The sequence below is a fragment of the Melanostigma gelatinosum genome (genome assembly GCF_949748355.1).
Source record: "Melanostigma gelatinosum genome assembly, chromosome: 14".
NCBI classification, from domain to species: domain Eukaryota; kingdom Metazoa; phylum Chordata; class Actinopteri; order Perciformes; family Zoarcidae; genus Melanostigma; species Melanostigma gelatinosum.
The window spans coordinates 20,062,396-20,089,562 of record NC_136647.1 but is presented as its reverse complement, the minus strand read 5'-3'; the positions used below and the strand labels follow the sequence as shown (position 1 = coordinate 20,089,562).

The 27,167-nt window shown below is 44.3% G+C and overlaps 3 protein-coding genes across 4 annotated transcripts; 2 read left to right on the top strand and 1 right to left on the bottom strand.

Annotated features, from left to right (window-relative positions):
• The first annotated feature begins 1,335 nt into the window (after nucleotides 1–1,335).
• zbtb21 (zinc finger and BTB domain containing 21) lies at nucleotides 1,336–9,354 on the top strand. Its single transcript, XM_079283401.1, has 2 exons — nucleotides 1,336–1,438; nucleotides 4,603–9,354. Exon 2 carries the CDS (start codon nucleotides 4,605–4,607, stop codon nucleotides 7,665–7,667), a length of 3,063 nt encoding a protein of 1,020 aa, XP_079139527.1. The 5' UTR covers nucleotides 1,336–1,438; nucleotides 4,603–4,604; the 3' UTR covers nucleotides 7,668–9,354.
• A 1,100-nt stretch (nucleotides 9,355–10,454) lies between these two features.
• atg101 (autophagy related 101) lies at nucleotides 10,455–11,804 on the bottom strand. The gene is made up of 2 exons (XM_079284089.1): nucleotides 11,292–11,804; nucleotides 10,455–11,202 (listed from the first exon to the last, which is right to left on the bottom strand). Exons 1-2 carry the CDS (start codon nucleotides 11,541–11,543, stop codon nucleotides 10,798–10,800), a joined length of 657 nt encoding a protein of 218 aa, XP_079140215.1. The 5' UTR covers nucleotides 11,544–11,804; the 3' UTR covers nucleotides 10,455–10,797.
• A 332-nt stretch (nucleotides 11,805–12,136) lies between these two features.
• Nucleotides 12,137–27,150, top strand: c2cd2 (C2 calcium dependent domain containing 2). 2 transcript variants are annotated; one of them, XM_079283524.1, is made up of 14 exons: nucleotides 12,137–12,622; nucleotides 12,775–12,942; nucleotides 13,336–13,431; nucleotides 14,681–14,800; nucleotides 17,357–17,458; nucleotides 17,620–17,736; nucleotides 18,551–18,659; nucleotides 20,049–20,157; nucleotides 20,264–20,328; nucleotides 20,438–20,553; nucleotides 20,671–20,839; nucleotides 21,721–21,947; nucleotides 23,054–23,321; nucleotides 24,936–27,150. In XM_079283524.1, the coding sequence occupies exons 1-14, from the start codon at nucleotides 12,593–12,595 to the stop codon at nucleotides 25,154–25,156; spliced, it is 1,917 nt and encodes a 638-aa protein (XP_079139650.1). In that variant the 5' UTR covers nucleotides 12,137–12,592; the 3' UTR covers nucleotides 25,157–27,150. The 2 variants fall into 2 exon arrangements, with proteins under 2 accessions (XP_079139650.1, XP_079139649.1); XM_079283523.1 differs by having other exon boundaries at nucleotides 12,137–12,942.
• Nucleotides 27,151–27,167: the final 17 nt, after the last annotated feature.

Sequence of the window (27,167 nt, the reverse complement as noted above, 5' to 3'; positions counted from 1 at the left end):
CAAGGGGAGCGCAGGCCTCACTTTAATCTTTGTAGACTAGATAAGTCGTCAGTTTACTCATTCTTTGATGGTGTCAGTAAACATGTTTATGACGCCGGGGTAAGAGATGTGGGATGGGAGAAGTCAGAGTCCCTAATGACTTGGTTTCCACACAGGTAACCATGGCAGTGCTTGCTATGCTGCTGGCACGAACAGCCCGTGTCAGCCATTAATGTCAAGTAAGAAGGAGTGAAAACTCCCCTGCCATGTTCCCACACGTCTTCTTTCTTGTTATAGAAGGAGCAGCGGGATGCTTCCGGCTGCCAAAGATATGTTCTATAGAAAGACGAGATTCTACAGATCGTCTGTATTCTTTTAAGTCTTTTCATGCATATTTACCTCTTATTTCTTCTAAATGTGGTGAGTGATGTACGACGCTCCTTCTTCAGTAATGAGCTGTGGAATAGTGCTTGATTAAACTTCCGTCAGTCATTAAGTGATCATGCTACATGCTGACGAGGTGGAGCATGTGGATGCATGGCTACAGACTGAGTAAATGAAGGTCACCACACACAGTTACAATACAAAATGAACATCAGCAGCTCAATAGAACATGGTTTGAGGCCGTATTGCACGTGTTTCACCACCAGTGCCACACCCGATTGGGTCATGGTACTGTAGCTTCCCGGGAACAGGTCTGTAGGCCAAATAAACATAGCAACAAGTCCCCACTGGATGCCAGTGATGAAAACAAACTCACTGCTATTCTGTCGTGACTTCCATTCAATTACAGACCTAATTGGTTTCATTGGGGTTAGGGGGATGATTATATCTACCTCTCGCAGTTCAAACCTACCAAAGACAGTCTCTATGTTGCTGGATACATAAAATAGGTATTATATATAACATTAATTTTTATTTTTCAATGCTAAAATATCAAAAGGTGGGCTCTGGTTATTTGAAATGCATACACTCGTGTGTTAAAATAGATAAACAACCACCAGCCTCCACCCTTGGCTAGTTTACTGTAACACATGTGATTCAGGCTAAATGGAGAACCTACTGTACTTAATTTAAACCATACTTAAAAATAATTACAGAGCAGTGCTCTACTAAACTGTCATTGCCAACAAGGACTGTAACTTCAGCGATCAACCTTTGGACAAAAGAAAAACAAGGCAAGTAACAGAAACATAGACAGAGCGAATACGAAAAATATGACCTATCCCTTTAAATTAGCTTCAGCGTCATGTCTTCCGTTGGACCCGCCTTCGAGTCCCTTTTCCGGCCTATCAGAGCGCAGTGCACGTGACGAGCTTTCTTTGCGATGACCTCATCCCTGGTGTGGGATGACGTCAAATTCAAGATGGATGGAATCACGACCAGCGCGCAGAAATCTACACAACACTGAATAAAGTCGCGGCTGTGTGGAGGAAAGAGCATATTGACGACGGGCAGGGTAAGTGTAGCTGGACCACCAAACTTAACGTTAGGCTGAATTAGCGCGGACGGTGAAACATAGTTGGTAGAGTGCTGTTAAGGGGAAGCTTTTCCTCCCTGACGTAACTCGAAAGGGGGCTCGTGCTGCTGTAAAACCTGGACAACTACAACATATTTTGCAGCCAACAACTAAAGTTACGCCTTGTCAGGCCGACATTAAACCGTTTTAAAAAACACAAACACCACTGCCACCGGAGATGGCTAACGTTACGTTAGGGGGCTCAATTCACCACCCCCCTCCCCTCCTCCTCACACTCTAACAGCTTCTCTCTCCGCACCGACTGTGTTTTCATTCCGGGGTTTGCCGCGGTGGAGTCCATTGAAACGCGCTCAACTCCCCCCCCCCCACCTTCTTGATTTGGTAGAACCGTTAAAGCGAAACGGTCGTATCCTCTGTTCTGACGCCATTTGCCCGCACGAAACGAGCGACTCGTGACTGTTTTAACTGAACTGGAAGTGGCGTGTCGGTTGGAGAAGTTATGTGTCATGAGGAATTGAGCCACGTCTCACGCTGTGATCTGACGCCGAAAGCCTGACCCCACTCCCTCGTGGGAAACTGACACGACCGAACATTCGCTGTTGTTCTCTTAACGTGGACCACACGTTTAGATGGAGAGGCAACCGCGCGGTTGCTATTTTTTGATGAATGAATGAAGCTTATGCCCAGTGCCCATGAGCCTATTATAGAACGCGTCAACATAAGTGGCATGTCTTCCGGTCACCATTTTTCAAAATAAAAGCTGAGAGGAACTACGATTGTGTAAAACAAATATGAATATATTTTTTGCAGGTGAAAATGCAGTTGTTCTCGTATTCAGAAAGGATAACTCCAATGCACCTAATAGAGGCCTCTCACACAACACTCTGTAAAACAACTAAATTGATTGAATTGGTGTCTTATTACTGGATAATGTCAATACACTCAGTTGCCAGTTTAATAAGTATACCGAGTTCAAACCAATGCACTCCCTTACAACAGCCCTACCTAACATTACCTCAAACTACAACCGCAAATGTGACCATAAAGTGCTCAAAATCAGTTCCAAGAAGAACTAAATTAAACCTACATGAAAGTGTGCTTTATTGCAGAGCTGGTGTATTTAGCTAGGCATACTTCCAAGGGTGTAATTTCTGCTCTGGGTGTGAGGGCCATGACCACTCACTTTTCAAAATCATATTTTTCTTATCTTTTTTTTTTTAAATCACTTTAGTGCATATTTGTTTTGCATCTCAGGCTACATACAGGCAGCCCTAACTTCCTGGTGGAGGTTGATATGGCTTCATGCAGCCTGAACGGAATGACTGCAGGCATGTTTTTCAGGTTTAAAAACTATTATGTAAACTATATTTTTATTTACAGTTGCTATTCTCATCAAAAGTGCTTGAGTAAAACATCAATCAAAAATAAAGGCAGCAAATGGTTCCTTGTTGTGAAGATGTCAGTACAACATCATCTATTCTGGTAAGGAAACTAAACATGATTTGAAGTAGGCTGGCTGCCTCAACAATACAGCAGCGGGTAACATACCATTTCTATTATTTTATTTTTTATATAAAAAATGATATGGAACAATTTTATTCATTTTTTTCTTCAGTGCTAGATTGATTCAAGTGTACTTAAAATACAGGTTACACACACACACACTGCTGGAACCAAACTTGCACTCATTTAGTACACATTGCAGTGTAACCATTGTACAGAGGGAGAATATTTTTATGTGACTTTTTATTCCTCCCTCAGGACATTTTTTAGATTAAGTAGTAAACCAGCGAGATCCTGATGCGGCTCGTCTCACAATCAACTTAGTTAGTAGATGACGACCTAAACAATAGTCACACATGTGACATATAGGCCATTTGCTGCATACAATGCCACATCTGCTCTTTTCTTTGAATATTTATGTTTTATTTCCTAAAAACATATTAAACAGGCCGAACGCTAAAGCCTTTATTTTTAAGGCCAATTTATTCAACTTCCTGCATTTGTCTGTGTCACTGAGGGTGACTTGACAGAGCTGCATGTGCCTACCTTCTGACTTCCAACATGATGTCATGCCCATAAACCTGCTCTGCATGTCCTTCTGTGTAACTCCAGTGATCACCACAAACAACAAGCAGTAAGAAAAATAGAGTCGACGAAAGTCAGCATTGCATTACTTAAATTCTTATTGTGTGTATATAAAGCTTATTCAAATATAAAAGTAGTTGCTAATCGTTTTTTTTCTGTCATTCAATTCATCGACTAAGTACTGCATCTCTAAGTCACAGTAATCCTACTGTACATTATCAAAAGTATCAATACTGAGCCTTAAAACATTTGTTTACACACAGCGCATCCATTTATTAACAAAGATGTTTGGAGAACACAGTTAATGTCTTAACTGAGGTAATCATACATTACGACATTTATCCAAATAAATTCAACATTTATTTATTTTATTTATCAAAATTATTAAATTAATTTCAAAAGCTTTTTGTTGCCTCTATTTACTATCAGGTGGCATCTGATATATTTTAGATTATACTTAGTTATAGTAAAATGTCAAATTATTGCTTAAATGTAAAAAGAAAATCCTCTTGCCTTAACATATATAGATATTTCAAGAATTTTGTAATAAAGTGACGATGTTTATAAGAGTGATCTGTATTGTAATTTGATACAAAAACATAAACTCACCTGCAGTAGAATCACGCTGGTTTAAATGAGAAGCATTTGAACACTTTTACATTGTGTTTAGATGCATATTTTATATTTTACACAGAGATTTTGTGTTAGACACTTCTATTTGTTTGACATTATATTTAACCAAGGCTACTTTACATGACAACATAATTGGCACATGTTGGGCTGGATTAACTATACTACAAGGCTCCATAACATACTGGGATAATATAATCTGTGACACTGATGGGGTTGTGGCCCCGCAGACAAAGGCCAATAGACACAAGCATACGTTAATGAGAGGCCAATAGGGACGCTATCTGATCTCCAGTTGGCTATTGTTGTGTTTGCATGTGCCGGTTCATGCCCGTCTCTACACTTAATAACCACCTTTTGTACTTGCATTCCCTTTGTGTTTACATTCCTGCGTTAAAATGCAACCCTCCCGTCTTGTCTTTCAGCCATGGAGAGCCTAGTGCATTACAGCAATCCCTCCCATGCCCTGTCAGTGTTGGGGGTTCTGAATGAGCAGCGCCTGCGGGGCCAGATGTGTGACGTAGTCCTGGTTGTGGCGGACCAGAGGTACCAGGCCCATAAGAGTGTTCTGGCCGCCACCAGTGAGTATTTCCAGTCCCTGTTCACGCGGACAGACGCAGAGTCGCTGAAAATTGTGAACCTGGACTTCTGTGAGCCGGATGCCTTCGAGATAGTTCTGAACTACATTTACTCCTCTTCACTATTTGTGGACAAAGGCAGCCTGGCAGCCATTCAAGAGCTTGGCTACAGTCTTGGAATCCCTTTCCTCACCAATATAGTGTCAACAAGGCCCCATGCGTCCTACTGTGTGTCTAGAAAAAGGCTTTCGTTCTCAGAGGGCGATGAGAACGACGTCCAGACAAGGAGCGTCATTGTGCGTCGGGTCCGGAATGACACAACACATCCCTCTCGCTCGAATTATCAGAGAAAAGCATCAGAGAGATCGTCCCCTCCCCACTCTGCTCGAGAGTCCGCTCTGCCTCCATCGGAGCACAACTCGTATGAATCTCTCAGAAACTCAGAATCCATCAGCAGGAAATCATCGGAGCCGAGCGACGCTGCTGAGAGGAAACCCACCTATCCGTACGCCTCCATATTAAAAGGGAACTCGTCGCACATCGCATCCGTTCGGCCCCAGCTGACATCATCGGTGTCTTTCAGTGATGCGGAAGTGCAGCACACCAGGCTGCAGTCTGGCACTGACCAGGACACCAAAGAGGAGGATGAAGAGCTGCAGCCCCACTATCACACCAAAGTGCCCTTCCGGGGTCAGGCCACTGAGCCGAGCCAGACCATCGACAGGAGCGGGCCGCTCATAAAAAGCCTGCTCCGAAGATCGCTGTCCATGGACAGCCCTGTTCCGGTCTTCTCGCCCACGCTGGAGCTCAAGGGGCTGCAAAACCGCGAACAGTCGGTCGTCAAAATGGCTTCAAACGCATCTGGGCCAGAAACATCTGCTCACAATGGCGATTCAAAAAGAACTTCTCCCCTGGTACTCGGGTCAAAGTACCCCAGCAGGTATGATGAAAATACTCAGGTAGAAAGAGAGTACAGTGTGAAAGCTGAGCCCAGCAGTCCACTCGCTGACCCCATGGACATTATTAGAATCACAGTCGGAGAAGTGTTGCCAGTCAATCTTAGAGACTTTCAAACGAATTACGAGCAAGATTCCAGGCCAGACTTCAATCCCTTTGGGAAAAGGAAGGATAGGCCGGACAACAGAAGGTACCCATTTAAGAAGAACAAAACATTGAAGGAACATACCCTGTCACCTGATGAGAACGTGTCAGAAACAGTACCTCAGAGTGCCGGCAGCGACTCCAATGAAAACAGCGGGGAGCCGCCGCAGAACAAGATTTTCAAATGCTGGAACTGTTTGAAGGTTTTCAGGTCCAGCGCTGGACTACACCGCCATGTAAATATGTATCACAACCCCGAAAAGCCGTATGCTTGCGACATCTGCCACAAGCGCTTCCATACCAACTTCAAAGTGTGGACTCACTGCCAAACCCAGCATGGTGTAGTACAAAACCCAGCGTCGTCCTCCAGCTCCTCTGTGCTGGATGAGAAATTTCAAAAGAAGCTGATAGATATTGTGCGAGAGCGGGAGATCAAGAAAGCCTTGCTTTGGAAGTTGAAGAGGAATAAGCAGGGTCTGCAGGCTCCTGCGCTCACCAAGAAGAGATCAAGGCCCAGCTTCATATGTCCTTACTGTGGGAAAGTATTCGTGTTCCAGTCTCAGTACAGACAGCATTTAAGAACACACCCTGCTGAAAAACCAGACGAGGACACCGAGAGCATCCTCTACCACAAGCAGGATGAGAACATTCAGCAGACGAACGCGGACGCCGGCGTTTACTCCTGTAGACTCTGTAACATGAAGCTGTCGTCACTCTTCGAGCAGGGCGACCACGAGAGGGGCTGTCGACACGCGACCGTGTGCCCCTACTGCGGCCTCCGCTTCTCGAGTCCAACGGTCAAGACGGACCACGAGGCTCATTGTAAGTACAAGAAACTGACGTGCCTGGAGTGCATGCGGACCTTCAAGTCCTCCTTCAGCATATGGCGCCACCAGGTGGAGGTCCACAACCACAACATGATGACAGTTAAAGACCAGATTCACCTGAGGCAGCACGAGAACAACGAAGAGGCGTCCGAAATGCTCGGCGAGGAGCATTACAGTGACGAGCCTCTGGCACCCGGGAGCTCGAGGGAGGTCATCACTTACAGCGACTCCTCGGGTCCGCCCATGTACGATTCAGAAGACTCCTTGTCCTATGTGCCTGAGGACCTGAGCATGGGCCACCATGGCAAGCTGGTGGTGAAAGAAGAGCCGTTAGAGGAGGCTGTGAGTGAGATGGAGAACTCTGAGTCTGCCCAAGCAGGGCCCGAGGAAGCCGGCGTGTGGCCGTGTGAGAAATGCGGAAACCTCTTCAGCTCTCGCAAAGACCTGGAGCGACACCAGGAGCTGCTATGCCACATCAAGCCGTTCATCTGTCACATCTGCAACAAAGCCTTCAGGACCAACTTCCGCCTTTGGAGCCACTTCCAGTCCCACATGTCGACTGCTAACGAGCCTGGAGCCAAAGAGATCGACGGAGACCCGGCGTCCCTGTCGCCATCCCCGCCCGCGACCCCTCAAAGCGGCGACCGTCCCTCCCCACAGGCCTCCGTGCTCAAGTCCGCCCAGACGGCGCCGGTGGCCGCGGTGATGGCCGAGGACTCCAGCAGCCCGGAGCCCTGCGGCTCGTCGGCGAGCAAGACGAAGAGGCCCGAGCTAGAACGGCAAGCCAGCGGCCACAGCCCTCTGTCGAGGTCAAACAGCATGGAGAACGCAGGCGGCCCTCAGGAATCGGACACCCTCTTTTACCACGCGCCGTCTCTCTCGGCCCTGACGTTCAAGAGGCAGTACATGTGTAAACTCTGTCACAGGACCTTCAAGACGGCCTTTAGTCTCTGGAGCCACGAGCAGAGTCACAGCCACGTGTAAGCGTCAGACGAGTTGTGGTGGTGCACTTCTCTCGAGACAATACTTGGTATTAGAATACCTCAGCCTACAAAAGGAAGACTCTGAATGTATAGCTTGTTTGCTTGCCTCCAATGTCATATATATTGAAGTGGCCATGTTCATTAGAGGTGTAAACGTGAATGTGCAATCAAGTGCTAGATTTCTCTGTGAGATGAGATGATTATAACTGTTTTATTTTTTTCCTTCAAAATGAGCTACAAGCATTTGTCGATTTCAAAGCTCCTTTAGTTGTTCACTTGTATTTATCTATCTTGGTGTTTTTGAGAAAACAAAGTACAGAGTTGCACCAGCTGTACCGCGTTTACAGCGGCAACTGTGTACATTGTTTCCTCAGAGTGTGGAAACAGTGCTTCAAATTTGATGGAGGTTGCAGTTTAATTTAAAAGTTGTGCTTTTTGACCCTTCTGTCAGATCTAGTGAGCAACATCCCTGAAGATAATATTGGTGGCCTGAACAATGACTTTCAAAATGCACTTTGTATAACAGTTTGATTCTGTTAGGGGGGGGGGTCCATTGTCCCAAATGTTCACTTGGGTGCTTTCACTGACTGAGGTTTTTAGGCTGTATAAGTCTAAATGATAAGCAGGCTCAGTAGTTTTGTGTCTACATGCTTAGCATTCCTCTGCATTTTCCCAAAGGTTAATGCATATGAATCATTTGTAAAAGGTGCTCAGACCAGCTTAGTAACAAAAAGGGGAAATTGTGAGTTTATTTGACAGTATCTTAAATAGATAACATCATTCAAACCCTACGAATGCTTTAAAAAAAAGCACACTGCAGCCTGGTAATGCAGTTTATGGTTATACTGCAAGTAATAGAAATGAAATGAAAATTATAATTTGTTATATATTAGACATTGTCACAATTTCTGAATCGCGAAATTCCACCACCCCAGTGCAACGCCAGTGTGGTGATTAACCAAGCTTTACAATGCTTTCATGGCCTTATGCAATTTTGAAACTATTTTGTCAACATTATTTAACACGAAAGCACAACAAGAGTTTCAGATGATTTATGACTCAGGCTTTTCAAGAAGAGGGAAGAGGGAAGCACGGGGAATCCAATCTTTTATTCTATGAATGGTGAGAAAGTGTTCCTGCTCCCTAAAGATGTATTATTAACGGTTGTGTTGATTGTATTCCAGATGTTTCACAATTGTATTCTTGTACAAGTATATACCGGTAGTTCTGCTTTGGCTTGATGGATTAGACCTTCGTCATAAGTTATTACGATTTGGGGAGATGTTGCATTCAAAGAGTGCTCCACACAAACTGTGGGAAGTAGTTTTCCTCTGGAACGCGAGCTGCATTGTGATGTTAAATGCGTCGGAGAACTTCTGTATTGATAATAGTGCTCTTAATTTCTTGTGATAAAAGACTTTCTGAAAGTTTCACAGAGATGATTAGAATTGTGTACATGGAAGTGTTTGTATCCTCGATTTTGTACCAATTTTGTTAGTAAACAAAAGTTTTATCTTTTTAGTATTCCTGTGCTCTCACTGCAATAATGAATATTTGTATCAGCATTGGTTGCATTATTGTTGCTTTTGGAAACTTGCAGCTGTTTTGTGTTTAGGTTTTTCTACAGTTTTTGTGCTTAATTTCTGTAATAAAGAGTAACAATGGAGTATATATATCTATATACACAACCATTTGTGGTATTCAAATTTTTCGGTAACCATTACCCTCAGCTCATTTAAAGCTTAATCAAAAGTACATTTGCAGGACTTTGCATAACCTTGAGTGAGCTTGTTTACTGCAGCTAAAGGGGACGCGTCATTAAAAACCCACGTTTTCAGTACTTGTGCACATACACGTGGGTATCTGAAGTGCCAACCAACCAGTCAGTTTTTTGTGGACTGACTACCTTTGCAAAGGTGCACTATATTGCACTATATTTTTTGCTTAAGCCAATCAGAACAGACTAGCCTTTTGTTAGGAGGGAGGGGGCTTAAAGAGACAGGTGCTGAAACGGAGCGTTTGACAGATACAGCTATTTTCAGACTTTCTTTTTCTTTACATTAAATCATGTAAACATGTTCTATGAGAAACCCCAAACACAGGTATGAATGTGGAACTGAGAATGATATGTCCGCTTTAACTGTCTTATTTGAATACCTGATACACTACATATGCACTTTCATGATTTACTGCATCTTCGTCACCACAACTAGGATTTAGTGATACACAAAAAGAACATTTTTGCCATGTATGCCCTTATTTGTTTATGTATATCAACAGCCCGTCAATGTGACTGTGCTTGTGAAGAAAGATACAGCTCGTCTACCTGTGTAACTAAAGTAAGTGAAAACGGACGCACACGTTGTGCAGTTGGCAGACAACACTGAGCAAGAGGGATGTTTTTCAAGCTGGGGGCCACGGTGACAATTTCTGGCTGGAAAACTCGGGAGTGAACTAAGGAGGTGTTTGCTTTAATTTGGAAAAATGGCAAACTGGAAATCCTGTCCTACCCATGTGTGAGGTCACACTCTCCATGAAGCTGTGTGCAGAGGAAGTTTTCACATAGATGAGGAAATCTGCTCGCAAACTCAGCCATATCTTTTTCATAAAGAAAAAAAGAAATTCTCTCTGCCAGCAGTTTCCATATCGAAACGCTGGGATAGGTTTACAGAATTGATCGTTAGTTTAAAAGCGCTGTGACTGTTGACTACGAGTACCACCAGTTACAATGAACATTTATTGTCAAAGATGAACAATAACTTACAGATTTGACATTATCAGCACACAATGAAAGAATTGAACTGATATATTGTGTTATTTGCTACTGGGTTGAAGTTACATTCCTAGACGGTGAAAGACATTTTGAGAAAGCTTGCAAAAACAAAATGTGTTTTAAATCAGCATTATATAATCAAGATTCTTAAAAGGTACAAGCAATAGCAAAACCGCAGCAGAGACATCAAACTAAGTTACTGATTAGGCGCTTACACTGACACTGCTGCAGAAGTACAGCTGTCAAATTTGTGTTTCTGAACATTAAAAAAAAAAGAGAGAGTTATAAAGCATCACTATAAATACAGTTATGGATTAAATCGTCCAGATCTTTCTGCTCTCTGTCTTGGAGCAAATCCTCACAGTGCCAGGGTGTCTTTGATCAGCCTTCTCATTGTCGTGCTTACAGAGGTGCCCAGAGAGTCTGTGATCTGGAACGTGATTTTGTAAAGGTAGGGCTGGACATCTTTGAGACTGGTGTCGAATACATTGTCCACTTCGGACTGGGTGGGCATCTTTGGCAGGTACTCGTGGCGGTTTATGACCTCGACGACGTTAATCACCTTCTCGCCCAGCTTCTCGCCCACTTTCTCCCTGCAGATCTGTCTCTCCTGCTCATTGGCCAGGTTGACAACGTTGACCTTGATGCTCCACACTTCCCAGGGAATGCACTCGTCAGAAAAGGGCCAGCGAGACTTCTTCTTCTGGTAGAACTCCAGGGAGATTTGCCCCATGCCATCGCTGCCGGAGTTGCTCAACGCATCCTGTAAACAAAGCATGTGATGAAGTCGTGAACTTATAGGCCCTGCAGCAGTATTACAGACAACAATCACACGTTGAAACCACCAATTACCTTGAATTCAGACACAGCTTTCCGGATCACTCTGTCCAGCTCCTCCGAGGACACCCTGACGAACGTGAAATCGATGAAGTCGCAGTCGAAGTCCAGTGTGCCCACGGTACCTATGGAGTAGGTGCCCTCCTTTTTGTAGTGGAATTTCCCGGAGCTGCGATGCAGTAAAATGGTGTGCAGCAAAGACAGCATCGCTTCTTCCACCTGCCTCGCCTCCACCGTTACTTCAAGAACCTCTGAGCGGCAATTCATAGCGAAATGATTGTTATTTCCATGTACAGGCGACAACTTGAGTTGGGTGACGATGGCTGCTGTGTAGCAGCTTGATCACGTTAGGTGACGAAGATATACTTTGTTTACCTCTACGGGTGGGCGGAGCCTATCCCACACATCGTATTACATTATATTAAAAACACGATAGTAATTTTCAGAAAGGCTGACCTACTTCCAAATGTAAAATATGCGACCTGAGCACATTAACATGGACACAAAGGCTAACTAGCAAGCGTTACGTGTTTGCTACAAACGGGACAGGAAGATGTGGTAATGATGACAGCCATCTACGGCAAGTCGCGAGGTTCAGTAGACTGTTTTTGGAGTCGTTTCCTCCTCAACTGCGTCTTTTTTATGTGTCAAATGTAATGTACTTCACATAATATCACATTGCTTGTTGACAGCACACAACAGAGTTTATAGATACCAAAACTTGTCCTCAGTTTGTTCATACGTTCAGTTTCGCGCGACCGGCACACGGCAAAAAACTCTCGCAAACTGTCGCTGTGCATTCTGGGACTTACAGTTTGTGCCACATATCCGTTTAGAAACGGCAACTTTGTACAGTCAGGCTGAGCCGCAAAGCGAGTCCAGCGTGACAAATGCATCCTTCTCTACCAGGATGTGTCCTCGGAACTCTTGTTCAACGTCTGGCTATCGTTCGGTGGAAGTAAACCGCAGACTTTGGAAATAATTCACATTTGGGGAACTTTGGCGGCTCCATAGCCAATGAAGAATAGCTAGTTAAGCGAACCGTGGCGAAGATTAGCTAACTGGGCTAACAACCGTATTCAGCGAGAGGAGGAGAGCGCGTTTCTGCTACATTTAACTCTTTTTACAATGCTCTAGGTCTCTTTAACCAGCTGGAGTAGTTTGTGACATCTTATATCGCTCGTTAAAGCTACTATCGAGTCCTGCAGCATGGATCCCAATAAGCACAACTTGTTCTGGGGGTTGAGCTCTGTGCTGCTATCAGCTGTGAGCGATCGCTTTCATTGATTTCGCCGGTCCTTGATCAAATACAGACTATGAGGTTGCCCGGATATTTCTCAGAGGAGGTGTGTTAAACTTTGATCATCGTTCTCATCTGCAAAGAATGTCCGACTTTGGAAGTTCCAGTTCATATTTCGGTTTGAAGGATCCGCAGTGGCTATGCATGGTCACACTTTTCTTCGTGTCTCTGGTCACCCTGATACTGTATTTCGTACAGTATTTCCAACAAAGGGGTGTAGGAAACAAGCGGACAGCAGCCGAGGACAATGCGGAGAAGGAGGAAGCCGCGGCTCTGCTGGGATGGGCGCTGTCACTGAGCGGCTGGAGAAGTCAGTGGAGAGGAGCTTGGTGCAGGGCTTTGAATGAGCGATCGAGGAAGAGTGGGGTAAGTCTCGTGACCACTCTGCTCTGTGTAATACAAGTGCAGCTTGTCATTGAATGTGACTAGAAATAACCTGGAGTGAATCCATGTCATTTATGCTCTCTTCAATCAAATCCCACCTCATTCCTTTGACATGAAACAAAACACAACCACTCCACTGTTTTTAATTTACACTCAATAGTGTAGTATGTGCACCTTCTTGCCCCACCCCTGATCTATTCGTGTTTCTTTTTTTATTACCAGGTATTATCAAGTCCGAACACATGCATTGACGTTGCCAATGTGATGCATTGCAGCCAAGCTCATCATTTATTAGGCAACAGCTTCATTTTTCCTGCGAGTTGCGTAAAAGGCATTTGCTGTTGATTTCATGTTTCCATCATCTTCCCCCAACAGGGTCCGCTTCTGTTGACGTTTGAAGAGGATGATCTTGAGGCGTCGGAGCTCACGGTCAGCCAAGTCTCCAGCTTTCAGAAGTCTGCCAGAAACAAGGTACACTGATCATAAAGTCTTCTAGTAATACAGAGCGGCGTTTTTCTGGATCAATATATCCTGTGTTTAGTGCAGATGCAGTGTCCTCCTCCCAACCACCGGCAAGATAACAGATTTATTTTGTCATTGCAGCGTCAGCATTCATTTAGGTTATAGCAGCAGCAGACACGATAGATTTCTAATTTCCTCTTTATGTACTTTATTGATAAAAGTTGTCCTACAAATCAATCACCCCTTCTCTTATTCAGTGGAGAGGGAGCTACTCTCCCACCAGTGCTGCATTTTAGCCGGCAGTGGACAAGCACTGAGTCATCACCTGGCCAACTTATGTCCCCCATTTATTTAGATTTGGCAAATGAATCTGCTCAGCAATTTTTCACAATGTCCACATGCATATTACAGAAATCACAGAACTCAATGAACACTTCTGCTTAAAGGAGGCTGGTATGATGCACCTTTTTTATCAGTCAGATGTATGTACAGCAGACCGTGTGTAAAACAAACTGCCCCCGGAGGGCTTTTATTTTTTCAGAGAGGTCAAATAGGGACAAATTGCTGGCTGTGTTGCTGCCCCCGGTTGGCTTTGCACTGCTCCCTATGCAAACTCAGCCCTTTCTTTGTGACGATCACGATGTGGAGCAAAATACCAGGTGCTCTGTTGTTGAATGCGGGTAGTTTAATGAACAGAGGCTTATTTTTGCCCACACGATGTGTGTGTGTGTGTGAGTGTGAGTGTGCGCTAGAGCTCTAAGAAGCTTACATAGCTGTCAAGCTCAGCAGCGAGGAGGAGCAGGCAGACAGGAATGCACCACGCTTAGGTTTCCCCTCACGGTGATCTAAACCCAACAGGACACGAACACGCCCGTCTTCCACTGAAATCCCAATGAATAGCTGTGTTTCAAGGAAGAGGACACTTATGATTCTGTGGTAATTCACTCTGTTCCAGATGCATTCCATTGCAGGGAAAGTGATTTCTTGAATCTGCTGATAAAGCGAGTACAGATGTTTGTCCAGATGTTTGTCCTTTTTCACAGTTCAGGCATGAACCTCATCGAAGGCAGATGTTTTGCCTCTGGATCAGTTTAAGCTAAAGTGACGACAGACATACAGCACCTTACAGTTTAGTGCACATTCTAGTGTTTCATGGTATAACTACATGTGAGTCACATGCAAATGCTGCCATGGCTTTAGCTCCGGCGTTCTCAGTGTATTTACGTTACGCTGTCGCCTCAATTTGTCCTCCCAACAGGCCGCTCGCTGCAGCGTGGTCGGGGAGCAGCTTCAATTCTCTCTCGGTGCATCAACGACAGCCATGGCTACGGCAGATCCTTGTAAATACACCGTCTGTATAGCTCCACTGGAGCTGCAGGTAAGTGCTCATTAGTCTGTCCCAAGGCATCTATTAAAGTTGCAAGTGTCGAGAAAGTAGGCAATACTCGTATTGTTGTTTTTTTATGTGCGTATCCCTTTAACACTGTCTGAAAACAGAGTCCCATCCTTAGAAGTTGCTGTGGTTTAGTTTAATGGGAGATTTTATTGAATGCGATTTGTGCCGCCCAGCTCTGGCTCACTGCTGGCAGGAGTCTTTGATGAAATGGCTGGGATGTCTTTCTGTGCTTGGCGAATGACCCGAAGACCTCATTAGAATCACTGTCAGGCCCGTTTCCAGTGCGGCTGCCCCACTTTGTCTGCATTAATATTAGTCAGAGGCCCGTACGGGATTGATGAAGGTATGACACATATTACTGCCATGCTCTTACCTGGAGATTGCAGCGATTTCTTTTAGTTATTTATCATGCCCCAACCCGACTGGACTCTTTGTCTAAGTAAAATATGACAGGCTTCAAATGAAGCGAGTCAACGGTGATGTTTAGCGAGTCGTGTACAGTGAACTTTCATCCTGCTCTTCGTTTCAGTGTTAAATCTTCACCAACGTATGGATACAAGTGGCTGTCCAAGCTAACCCAATTGTATCAAGGCTATTTTTAAACCAATAAGGTGCTTGTCTCCCCAGCTGAACTCATTGTGCCACAAATACAACCTGAGTGAGTGAGAGACTCGAAAGCTGAAGTCGGGATTAGAGTCGGGCCGGTTTTGTTTTGGTTGCGGATCAGTTGTTGTGGCAGGAACATAAAGGACGCCTCTTGTCTCCTTTTCACTCTAATTGTTTCAGCTTAGTCTGGAAAAGTCGGAGGGCCCTTTTCAAATGTCTCCATCCATCCATCCGCTGGAACAGTTGTTAGCTTTTGACCGGGCTTCCATGCTAGAATGGTCCTGGCTCGTGCTGTTATGAGTGCCGGGATGTGTGGACCAGAAGCCCCGGGGCATGTATGGTCTCTGGACACAATAACAACACCCAGTGCACTGCGGACATGTGACGAGGGACACGCATGTCGCGTGTGTGTCGTCCCAATGCGGTAACGGCACATTTAAATATCTGTTGTAGGACCTCACAACAGGCACTTCTCTCTCGGGGATATGAAAATACTTTAATGATTATCTTATACCTTTTAATAAGCAGCTTCTCTTCAAACTGTTTCCGTTCTTCAGATCATGTGGTTGGAGTTGTATTATTATGCCAACATAGCCTTCCACACAAAGCTGTTAGCATGAACTGATCCGGGTCTCATCAATGCAGCCTGTGATATTATTCGGCCGGATCCATCAAAGCGTTCTCATTGTTAACTGATGAGGCCTTTGTTTGGCATCACAGAGGCGGTTGTTCAGTCTTCCACTGGAATCCAGGCATGCTGGGACAGGATGGCCCAGTCTGTTTTCTCTCTCCCTCTTTTACTCTCTTCTTCTTTCACTTTGTCTCTCACGTGAGCAAAGTGTTGACGGGCACCTCGCTGACCTCCTCCTCTGAACCGTCTTCCTGTTTGTCAGGCTGACTAGAGAAGCATTGCATAGTGTTTGTTGTAGAGAGCAGGGTGTCGGCCACGCCATCGCTGTTATTCTTCAGATTGAAATTGGAAATAAGTCATTAAAAAGGTTTTATTATACTAATTGAGAAAGAATAGAGTTATATAAAACAAAGAAAATGAACCAAATGTTAATGTAATCAATGATATCCAAGATCAACAAATGAATCCCATCTAGAGATTGCAGCTGTAGAATAGATTGAAGGAAATAATGTATTCAAGATATGACAACGTTTTAATGAGCCTGACATTGCTTGTTGCCTTTGAAGTTGGTCAACAAATTAAAGCACGACAAAATTTGGTACTGTACTGACAATTTAAGGCTTGCTTAATGGCTCGATAATTGACCATTCAAGTCATCTAACAACATAACCGTAGCAACAGAGCATCATGACAGCAGGTAGAGCTACAGAACAGACACAAAGATAACCGGATGCTTTTTTGTTTTCCTCTGCCTTTAAGGCTTTTTGAGCCCGCTGCCTTCTTTGGAAAAGAATTGGCAACACTGCCTCGTGTTTCCACAGTTACTTTGGTTCTTTGACTATCTGCCATTCTGCTGCTGGGGATCTTTACTGCAGAGAACTTCCACTCATACTCTCTGGTAACTGGGGAGAGCTACCGAGAGCTAGCTGAGAAAACAGAAGCGCTGTCCTCTTCCTGTTTTGGTTGCGCAATGGTTGATGCACTTCCTTCCTTTTCCCAGGAGATCGCACCCGGTGCAAAGTAAAAGTGAGGCTAAAGGGAACCAATCGAAACACTGATGGTGTCATTAGTCTACAGCTGTTACATCGAGCAGACAGAGATTCCTTTCAGATGAAGTTAAAGCAGAAACCTTTCTTTGCCACTTTATTCAACATCCTGAACCTACGTTCTAAATGTTTCATGATATCCAGAAGATTAGTCCTGATATTGTAAATGCCAGTTTTATGTCATTTAAATTGAAATATCACAACAGATACTAAAGTGTGTGTGATCTCTGCTTTTCTCTCATCTGTGTTCCTCAGCTTGACCTGCAGATGCAAGAAGCTGAAGATGTGGTCACGGTGAGCTGGGGAGTGTCTCACCTGGAGACGGGGGCGCTGCAGGTGATGCCCACTTTCACCCAGGTAATTCACCAGTGAGATGTTCCTGTCGTCAAGATTCTATCAATACTGTATATATTTTTAATTTGACCCTCTACAAAGGAGGTTATGTTTCTGGTTTAATACCACAGTTATGCTGTTGATATGTGGGACATGTCTGATATCATCATCTCTTTATCTGTCAGGTCAACGCCAACACCTCCAGTGTGGCGGCCGTACAGGAGCAGTTGAGGCAGCTGCTGTGTGCGACGCGTCCCTCTGTGTCGCTGAGCTGCCGGCCTGCTCAGGCCTCACAGGTCAAGGTGAGCGGAGGAGTCTCTTGGTTCTGAACATGTTCAGAAGTGTGTGCAGGTTTGTCACACTGCGTCATGGTTTCAAATAACGTGAGGGGTTGCTCATAGTGAATCCGCAGCTCTCTGCCTTTTTTATAGTAAGTTTCATCACCCGAGGTTAAATCTATACTTTTACACCGAGGTTACTCAAGGCAACTAATCTGATTTATTTTGATGCAACGCAGATGCTTCTCGAGGGTTATTGCATTCATGTTAAACCCACTAAGCCACTGTGTCTCCACACAAATGTCAGAGATTCATAATGGGAGCATGTGATCATGGTCACCGCATGCATAATTAAAGCCTGCGCTGACGTGGTGTAGTGAGTTTATTATGCTGACACGCATTTACACGCATTTACACACATTTACACACATTTACACACCTTTTTTCTGATGTGCTCTTTGCCCAGTCATCACAAGATGTCATGTGCTCCTGATTTGATCACGTGTCGTACGTTCAGTGTCACAGATGTTGACAAATGCCTCGCAAGTCAGCCGAGCCCAAAGTGGTCCCTCGAAATGTTCTATTTTTCCAAATGTTTTGAATTTTTCAAAACATGTGTATGATTGTTTGTTCTTTCGAGGTTGAAACAATGACTTCTAATGCAGATTCTATCGAGCACAGAATATTGTACATACTCTACACATTAACATTCCCGGCATGCTGAGACGAGCTGGCAGAAGTTGTTTCAAGTGGTACTTTGCTTACATTGTTGCTGTTAATATTACGGCCAGTAGATCAACGTTGTTTAATTATTCAATTACTGTGGTTCCTCCAATAGGAAGCGGGCAACAACATCCTTTCACCCCCAAAACCCCCCCGTGCCCACGACTGGAAGCTGCTGGTGAAGAACATCCGAGTGACACTGAATCAGGAGGAGGATGCTGCAGGTTGGATGCTCTTGTTCTCAGAAATGTCCCGGTGGTCAGATGACATGGCTGTTGCTAGGGTCCTTATTCTGTCCTGATGTTAACCAACATCAGTCCCCTCACATCTGCATCACAGTCATGTCTCCGGTTTGTTGTAATCAGTTTACACGACAGAGCAGGATGTAAACATCAACAGCGATCTCCTGCGAGCGGTAACTTTAGCTAGCTCGGTGGCGCTAGGTGAGCTAGCAGTATCGATGCACGCAGACATCTTTACACCCGATATCTCCAACCCGTGGCACCTCGCACCAAAGCACTGTAGATTGATAAATAGCACTGTAGGGCGGAGGAAGAACATGTTTCTTTCGATTCTGGGTTGAACTCTTTCTTTAATACCGTGCTGCTTCTGTGTTCCGTAATTGTATTTCAGGACTTGATTCAGCTTTTTTAAAATGGGAGTAACATGCATTCTGTTATCGCTCATCAACATTGAGTTCATCATACCTGGAGGACTGTTTCTGCCTTGCCTTTGTTTATTTAGCCAACATGTGATACAGAGGCTCTCCAGATAACGAGGCAGAGACCGGTTTGCCCGTTGGCTGTCAAAAGTGGTAATCTGCTTCTTAAAGCTGAACAATGCTGTCAGTTCATGAATAACACACCTTCACTAGTGTCACTCCACCCTGTGTGCTGGCCTGTACCTGCACAGGAATTATGATCAGAGTGAAAAGAAGGTGTTGTCAGCTGTGACACCAGAGGGCAAGATGTCCTTGAGTCACGAGAGGCTGTTCAATCATTGTTCAGTCTTAGACCTGAACATCATCCACAACAACAGCGTCTTTGTCGAGTCACTCTCTAGTTGTGAGTCAGCGGTTTTCAGGACTCCAGACATCTTCTTAAGTATTGTGCCCCAGCTCTAGATAATGCACAGCAGAGACATGACACAGCGTTCAACACCTCATTATCTGCTTTCCGTCCCGTGAGTGAAGGGCAGTTATACTTCGCTTCACTTGTGAGACTTCCTGCAGACTAGCCCCAGAAGCCAGATCTAGAGCGGCTGCAGCAGACGCTCTGTCTTTGAGGCTTCTGCTGCTGTTGTATTCATTAAGACACAGTGCTCTCACAGTGTTGGAACTGTATAACTATATATATATATATATATATATATATATATATATATATATATATATATATATATATATATATATATATATATATATATAACTTACGCTGACGTCTGTCCATCAACGTGAAGCAGAAGAAGTGACCAAAGCAACGTGTATTATTGCAGCAGCACATTTTATGTGGCCAGCTGTCACAAAGCCATTCCTATGAATTTGAAGCGAGATCTCGGGTCACACGGTGTGTTTCTTTCCTGTGATGTCGACGGTTTTCTGCTGTGTTTTTTAGGCAGCATGAATCCTGTGTGTGTAATGCAGTTAGACGATCCTCCACAGAGGCTGAACACCCCCATGTTGAAGAACACAGCCAATCCTGCCTGGGACCAGCCGTTCATCTTGTAAGATTTACTCATTCAGTCACTGTTTTTCTGTGCAGTCCACCAACATCTGTAATGCATTTTCTTTCTTTCCCTGATTATGCTTTTATTTTTGCTCTCTCACCAGTGAATTGAACGGACGATCAAAAGAGCTCAATATTCAGCTAATGAATGATGGACAACCTCAAGAGAGTAAGGAAACCAATAATACCGGCTGCCTTTTGATGTTTGTGGCGAAGACTTCTTTTATTCACATGTGTTTGTACTGCCAGACTAAAGTAGGCGTGTCTCTCTCTTCCAGGTTCACTGCTGGGTCAGGCGTCGGTGCCTTTTGATCTTGTAAAGAAGCAGCCCAAAGGACAGCAAACGTTTGCACTCATGACCAAAGACGTAGTGACCGGATCACTAACTACTGATGTAAGATCTCATCCCAGTTAACATCGGGATATAGTGACACGTTTGCCTTAATATCAACATTATCTGAGGTTTTCCCTTTGCACAACATTAACTGTGTGGGGGGGTTGTATCCTTCAGTTTACCTATCTGGAGCCCAGTGAGGTGAGGTCCTGGCACCCTCCCACCCCAGCCTCCAATAGGAGGGTGGAGATGGACCGTACAGTCATGCCCTGTGGCACGGTGGTCACCACCGTCACCGCGGTGAAGAGCAAGCCGGGTCGACCCCCCCCTCTCAGACTCACCATAGGTACGGCACCACAGACCGAGCACTGACAAAGATGCTATACATATCAAGATAGAGTACAGGAAGACTCATTGAGGTATACGTGTTGATGCTGAGATAATGATCCGATAATTATCTTCATATCGACTTAATCCATCATAGTATTTGTCTGCAAATCTACAGACGCCCTCAGAGGCAAGTGAGATTTATTTTTCTTGTGATACATTTTCTGAATCTGAACTAAATAGTTTTCCTCTCCTGTGTTTATGACTAAAGAACAGGTAAAAAAAACAAAAGGTTTTGCCGTGATCATCTTTCTGTGGAGAAAACATTTTCCCAGATGGAAAAAGTCGTTGTTGTTGTAGTACTCATTTCTGCCACAAGTGTACCACTACCCCGTGTTCTTTTACCTCAAGACAATTTAGATCACAATCATTTTTTTTCATCACTTGCCTCTCAGGGCTTCTGTACAAATCCCTGCAAATTTCACTTTCAGAAAAAGTTCTGCAATAAACACATATAACCTCTGGAAGAACCTGCCACAACGTATTAACCATAAGCTAGCAGAGTTGCTCTATGGGTGCCAATGTACAAATTATACCTGCTAAACATTCGCTTCTTAGCATTTAGCCCAAGTGCAGCCTCTCAGAGCCACTAGAGGGAGTCTTGTTATCCCAAAGTCAGCTGTAGTTGGGACCAAACACCTTGGACAACAAAGCAATGCAAAAGCAAAATATGGTAATTCAAAGTGTCTGTATGACAAATCTAAAACTTTATTATACTTACAGCTCAAATACTAAATATGTCTGCAGATAAAAACACATGAAATTTAACTTCAACATCATTCATGTTTTGACCTTCCATCCATGAAGCAGTCCATTAAACTAACTTTTGTGCTGACTCAGATCCGGCCCAGAAAGCGGTGGCCGTCAAGTCTAAGCTGTCGGAGCAGGCGTCTATGATGGGGGCCACCGTCAGCAAGGCCTTGTCCTCCTCTGATACCGAGCTGCTGATGCTCAATGGCACCGACCCGGTGGCCGAGGCCGCCATCAGGCAGCTCCACCAGTCCGCCAAGCAGAAGCTCAAGTCCCCGGTGAAGAAGAGTACAATCATCATCTCTGGCATCGCCAAAGTAAGAATGAGTTCCAGCACCAGAGGAGCTCTTCACTGGTGCATTGTACTGTTTCATTTATTACATAAACAGGGTAACGTAGAGCAGAGGACTGGCTCAGGAAATCAGTTTCACCAACACTTGTTTAGCTCTTGTGTTCCCAATCAGTGGATCATGACGGAGGAAATACACCAATCTGAACCCTCAAAGACAAGGACCATAATCCCATCCATATGCTTTAAAAAGTCACGTGAAGCAGAGTTTCTACATGTTTTCAGTGCTGTCACATATTTTCTAGTTTGGGCATTCCGAGGCTCCGTAGTGAACGAGGTTACGCCATCACGTTCTGCAGCATTGATTCATCACGGAATCACATGTACCGGTAGTTCTTTGTTCTTTGTCCTGTTTTGTTCAAAGTTTGTCCTCATCATCTACTCCACCGATCAGCATAGGTTTTGGTCTTTCATTTTATTTTCAAACGAGTCGAGAGGCGATGTTGCGTTGGACTTCAGCCAGAGGATTGATCCGTTGTTCATTTAATAATACATTTCTCTGGGGGGAAAAAGACACGTTTGCTTCAATGTCCTCTGTTATGATATAATAACCTTTGAAATGAACCCCAGAACGTATTTGAACACATCTACATGAGCAGTAAATGATAAATAGGAATACACCTTGTTAGCTGTAGACCAAAAATCATTTGTAAGCCATATATTTAAAAATGTCCTGAGGTTCTGTTTCAGCTCAGAGTACGTATTTTATCAATTATCAGACTAAACAAATGTAAACTTTGGACTTAAAATGAACCAGACTGAAAGCTGAGGGTCTCTTGATTCCAGTGATGCATGGCACTTAATGCTGACGCTGGTTAACATTGGTTAGAAAAACATAATAAATACAGGAGAGTCAGGCGGCCAGAAATAGTTTACGGTCTTTGAGGGTTAAATGAAACATTGTGTCAACTCGTGTTGTTGAAGTACACTTCATGTGCCAACGATTAAATCTCGGCCTCATGACTCATGATGCCAGAGGAAGAATTTGCATGATCACATGCAAATGTTAAACCAAAGGAAATCTCGCCTCACCAAAAAGTGATTTAAAAAGTTTCAATACGCTCAATTTCCCAGACGCCCTTGACTCAGGATGACGAGCTCGCCCTGATGGCGGGCTACGCCGCAGCGATGGACGCCTCCATGTCAGAGGCCAGCTCCACTCAGGACGTGACCACAGCGATCGCGACAGGGTCCAGCAGCCCTCCAGACACGTCCGAGCCCCAGGAGGGCCCCAGTGGAATAGGCCGGCCTCCGGAGGACTGGGAGAGCCAGACCGGAGAGGGGCTGGACAACAGCTCGCTGTCCATGTGCGTGTCCGAGGCAAGCTGCAAGAAGAGAAGAGGTGAGGGGTCACAGAGGGAAGCCACGAGTGACCGTGGACATGGGGGCATAGCTGGTCTTTATAGGCATGTTATTTTATGAAATATATCACTCTGACGGCAGAACTTGATAAATGTCCATGTGGTTGTTTTCTCGGTGATGCATGTTTTTTTGTGTTCTTTTCTCGCTTCCCTTCCGACTGTGTCTTCTTTTTCCTTTGACCTATCGTCACTGCCGTCTTAGAGGAAGGCAGTGCTGAGCACACGTTATGTCCAGATGAGTAAGTTCTTTCAGGAGCTACTTGTAGTGCCATGGTGCTCTAGTATGTGTAGTATCCGCTGCAGTAGAGTAGATAACCTAGTTTTTCTGCAATGTCAAATTCATTTTCACTTCATGCTAAATCAATGAGATCAAAGCTGATCATATACGGTAGTTGCTTTTAGAGATTTAGAATACGTGTTGTGGGGGCTGAACAATATTCACAAAGGCCTATGAATATTTTGAGATATTCACTTGCAACATGATGGATTGCATATTAGGACCTTTGGTACGAGCGGTGTGAGTCTTTTGGTGTTTCACGATTCGATGCACAATCATCTCTCAATTCAAATTCTTTTCCCAATTCAGTACGTTCGGGTGCTAATTCCAGGATCGACTCCAGTCTGCTGTGCGCTGAAAGAGGGCGGCAAATGAAAGCAGAGAAAAGTTTATGATTATGTAGTATTTAAACACGTGATATCAACTGATTGCAGTACTATAAACACACAAAGGCAAGGCAAACCTAAGACAAAAGGTAACATTCATGCTCAACTTTCACAAATTACCTTTTTTTCTTTTTTTTTTTTTACTGAAACGTTTTTAGTATTTTTCAATTATCAGTGACTTCAAAAATGAAAAACAAAAAGTCAAAATGCTGCCTGTTGCATAAATACAATTGGATGGCTGAGGCCAGCTGCCTTTTTTTTTTAAATTTCTCAAACTCTTTCCAATTTCTAAAAATTGTAGCCCACCGGAGCCACAGATGGCAAAGACCACTCTCACTATTCCAGTCTGAAATTACATTATAAACGTGGATATTAAAATGCTGATAGTACAGAGTAAAATACCAGGCACATAATGGAGATCAAACCTATTCAATACAATACAAGTTATTCACTATATAAGATATTGTTCAGCCTGTAGCTGTAGGAATCTATTCTGTGTGGAGGAGAAGGATGTTACTGTCTTCATCTGAAATGAATTAGTTGTCATAATGTTGTTTATATTGTTTTGTATTAATTTAATCTAATCGCCAGAAATGATAAAATCCCAGAAACCTCTTGTGTGCTGACAGGAAGGAATGCTGCTTGCAGTGAGGTCTTTGTATGGTACAGTTCAGTGTGTGTTCGCTGCTCTTCTCCAGAGGAAAAACTAGGTGTAGAAGGAGGAATAACCAGAAGTGTTTTACTCCAACCTGTCCCATCCATCCCAGATGTTCTCACCATCAATCATCACAAATTGCTTCGGCTGTCTTCAAATCGCCGCCACTTGAATATTGTCCATGCCCAAAGTTTGATTCTGTCTCGAGTGGTGTCGTCTTGACATGGTCCTTGTCTCAAGGTATCCCAGTTTATATTCCTTGTCCTCCCCGCTACAGGGAGCTTCCTCCAGAAGAGCGCCAAGCTCTTCTTCCGGCGGCGTCACCAGCGCAAGGACCCGGGGATGAGCCAGTCCCACAACGACCTGGTGTACCTGGAGTCTCCGGCCGCAGTGGAGCAGGCCAGCCGAACAGCCACGCTCAGCCGCATGCTCAGCCGCAAGAGTAAGAACAAGAGCAAAGCCAACGGCGCTACCTCCATGGGGGAGCCACCTGCGTGACCCCCTCAGTCCCTCCGACAAACGACTACGACCATCACCACCTCCACCTCAATCTTGCACTGGCATACTTCCTGGCTGACTTACTCCCCCTAACGCCCAGCCTGCAGCCGGCTCCTGCATTGTGAATTGGGGAAAGCTGTACAGATGGAAAGAAATACATATATATCCTCTTAAACTGCCGTTTCCTGCTTCCTTTAAGAGGCAGATATTCCACCAAAAGCAAGCGTGTGCATGTGTGAATGAAGGTCTCCTGTCTTAGATTAAGGGTATTTCAGAGGATATTGTTTTGCATGTTTCTTCTGTCAAAGTTCATGCAACGTTTTTGAAATCTTTTAAGCGCTTTTGTGGCCTTTTCACTGACAGAAGGGGCAGATGTGTGCTGTCACTCTTTACCTCACTGACACTGGGGGCGCAGAGTAAACTCCCCCTGCTGTAATCCGTACGCTTCCTACGGTGGACCAACGGGACCAAAGATATCGGAAGAGTGGTGTTTGTATGATTTGCACAATTCTAGTATCTTTATTTAAAGTGCAATGAGGGGAGCTGCTCTTGTATCACATTCACAAAGGGAGATGATCTTTTCACTGTGGGAGATAGTAACGAGACTACTTTTTGACACTAATACTATGAAATGTGGTATTTATATCGGTTAATTTAATAAATCCTTGAAATTTGAATTCCACGTGAAACAAGATGAGAATGACAGACCGATGTAATGTGCCCATGAAAGCTGTAAAACAAAGCTATCCGGAAAAAACTAAAGTCAGCAGCCTTCACAACCGTTGGTGTACGGTTGGAATACCGGCTACAGGAAAAGACAGAAAGAAAGAAAGAAGCAAGCAGTGACACTATGGTTTACATGGGACTTTAGCAACACGAGAGCGTTTTCAAATGACATGCAACTTTCTTCTTTGTCTTCCTAAAGAGTCCACCTGTACACTACTGTCATCAGCAGGGTTGTTAATGTGTCAAAAGGGAACCCGGAGGAACCTTTTATCCAGGGACTGTGACGTTACACTCGGCCGTACTCGCAGCATAACGTGCTCATGAAAAACCCATCCGAAATGAAGTCCTCCGTTCTTTTATCGGATGTTCTGTTGTTTTTAAAAGATGTAGCTTTGAACACATGAACGTGTGAACGAACACCTTTGGGAGCAACCAAATGGTTTGGCTGCTGCTTCTTCTCCTTTTTTAATCCAGCTAATGATTGTACTTTAGTTTATTTGTTTTTTTGCGAGCAGCTTGTTGAAGACATTCTCTGTACATCGTGTTAACTACTGTCTCTTCAATAACCTGCTCAGAGAATGGATGTGGCAGTGACGGACAGAACTAACAGGTCGCCTTACAGTTAGTCCGAGGACCACGTCACGGGGAGTGGACTTGTCCTTTTATGGTTCCGCCGTGACACCAGAGGGCTGAAGGACCTCAGCGAACTGTTGGAGAGACAAGGTTACCACCGTGTTCCTGAACCATCGGCCATGTCGATCATCTAGAAGCCTATGCACATAACGTGTTAACTGAGCGTTTCCATTATTAGACTATCTGAGAATTAAAGAAAACAACTCGGCTTGCTGACATTGTCCTGCAGATACAGGGTGGGTTGTCTTTTGTTTAAAGCACATGGCAGAGCTGTGATCCTGCAAACCTGTGATCTTCCACCATCATGAGCTGCAGTCTGTTTTAAAACACAGAAAAGCCCAGATTTGAGCTGAAGAAAATTCAGTTATCTTTCAAACAGAATCACATTTAAACTCTGAGGAACAAAGGGAGGGGGGTTAATGATGCTCTGAAGCTGAGCTCATATCAGCCTGCAAGCATTGGCTACTGTCATGCATCAGTAAGCAGTACGGCTGTATGTGATTATTAACTTCTTGATGGGTTTTTTATCGGCATCTGCTCTGCTGACTGTTTTTGCAGAACGTCAATCATTCCCTGCAGGGACTATAACTAATATACATATCGAGTTATTTCATTTTCAGCAATAAATATTGATTGAATAACTGAGACTGTG

What these genes read in the sequence shown, in the direction of transcription:
- zbtb21 (XM_079283401.1), top strand. Translation starts at nt 4,605, where the DNA reads ATGGAGAGCCTAGTGCATTACAGCAATCCCTCCCATGCCCTGTCAGTG.
- atg101 (XM_079284089.1), bottom strand. Translation starts at nt 11,543, where the DNA reads ATGAATTGCCGCTCAGAGGTTCTTGAAGTAACGGTGGAGGCGAGGCAG. An exon ending in AAGCTGTGTCTGAATTCAAG is followed by an intron (nt 11,203 to 11,291) that starts GTAATTGGTGGT and finishes CTTTGTTTACAG; the next exon opens with GATGCGTTGAGCAACTCCGG.
- c2cd2 (XM_079283523.1), top strand. Translation starts at nt 12,661, where the DNA reads ATGTCCGACTTTGGAAGTTCCAGTTCATATTTCGGTTTGAAGGATCCG. An exon ending in TCAGGAGGAGGATGCTGCAG is followed by an intron (nt 18,660 to 20,048) that starts GTTGGATGCTCT and finishes TGTGTTTTTTAG; the next exon opens with GCAGCATGAATCCTGTGTGT. An exon ending in TGGGACCAGCCGTTCATCTT is followed by an intron (nt 20,158 to 20,263) that starts GTAAGATTTACT and finishes CTCTCTCACCAG; the next exon opens with TGAATTGAACGGACGATCAA.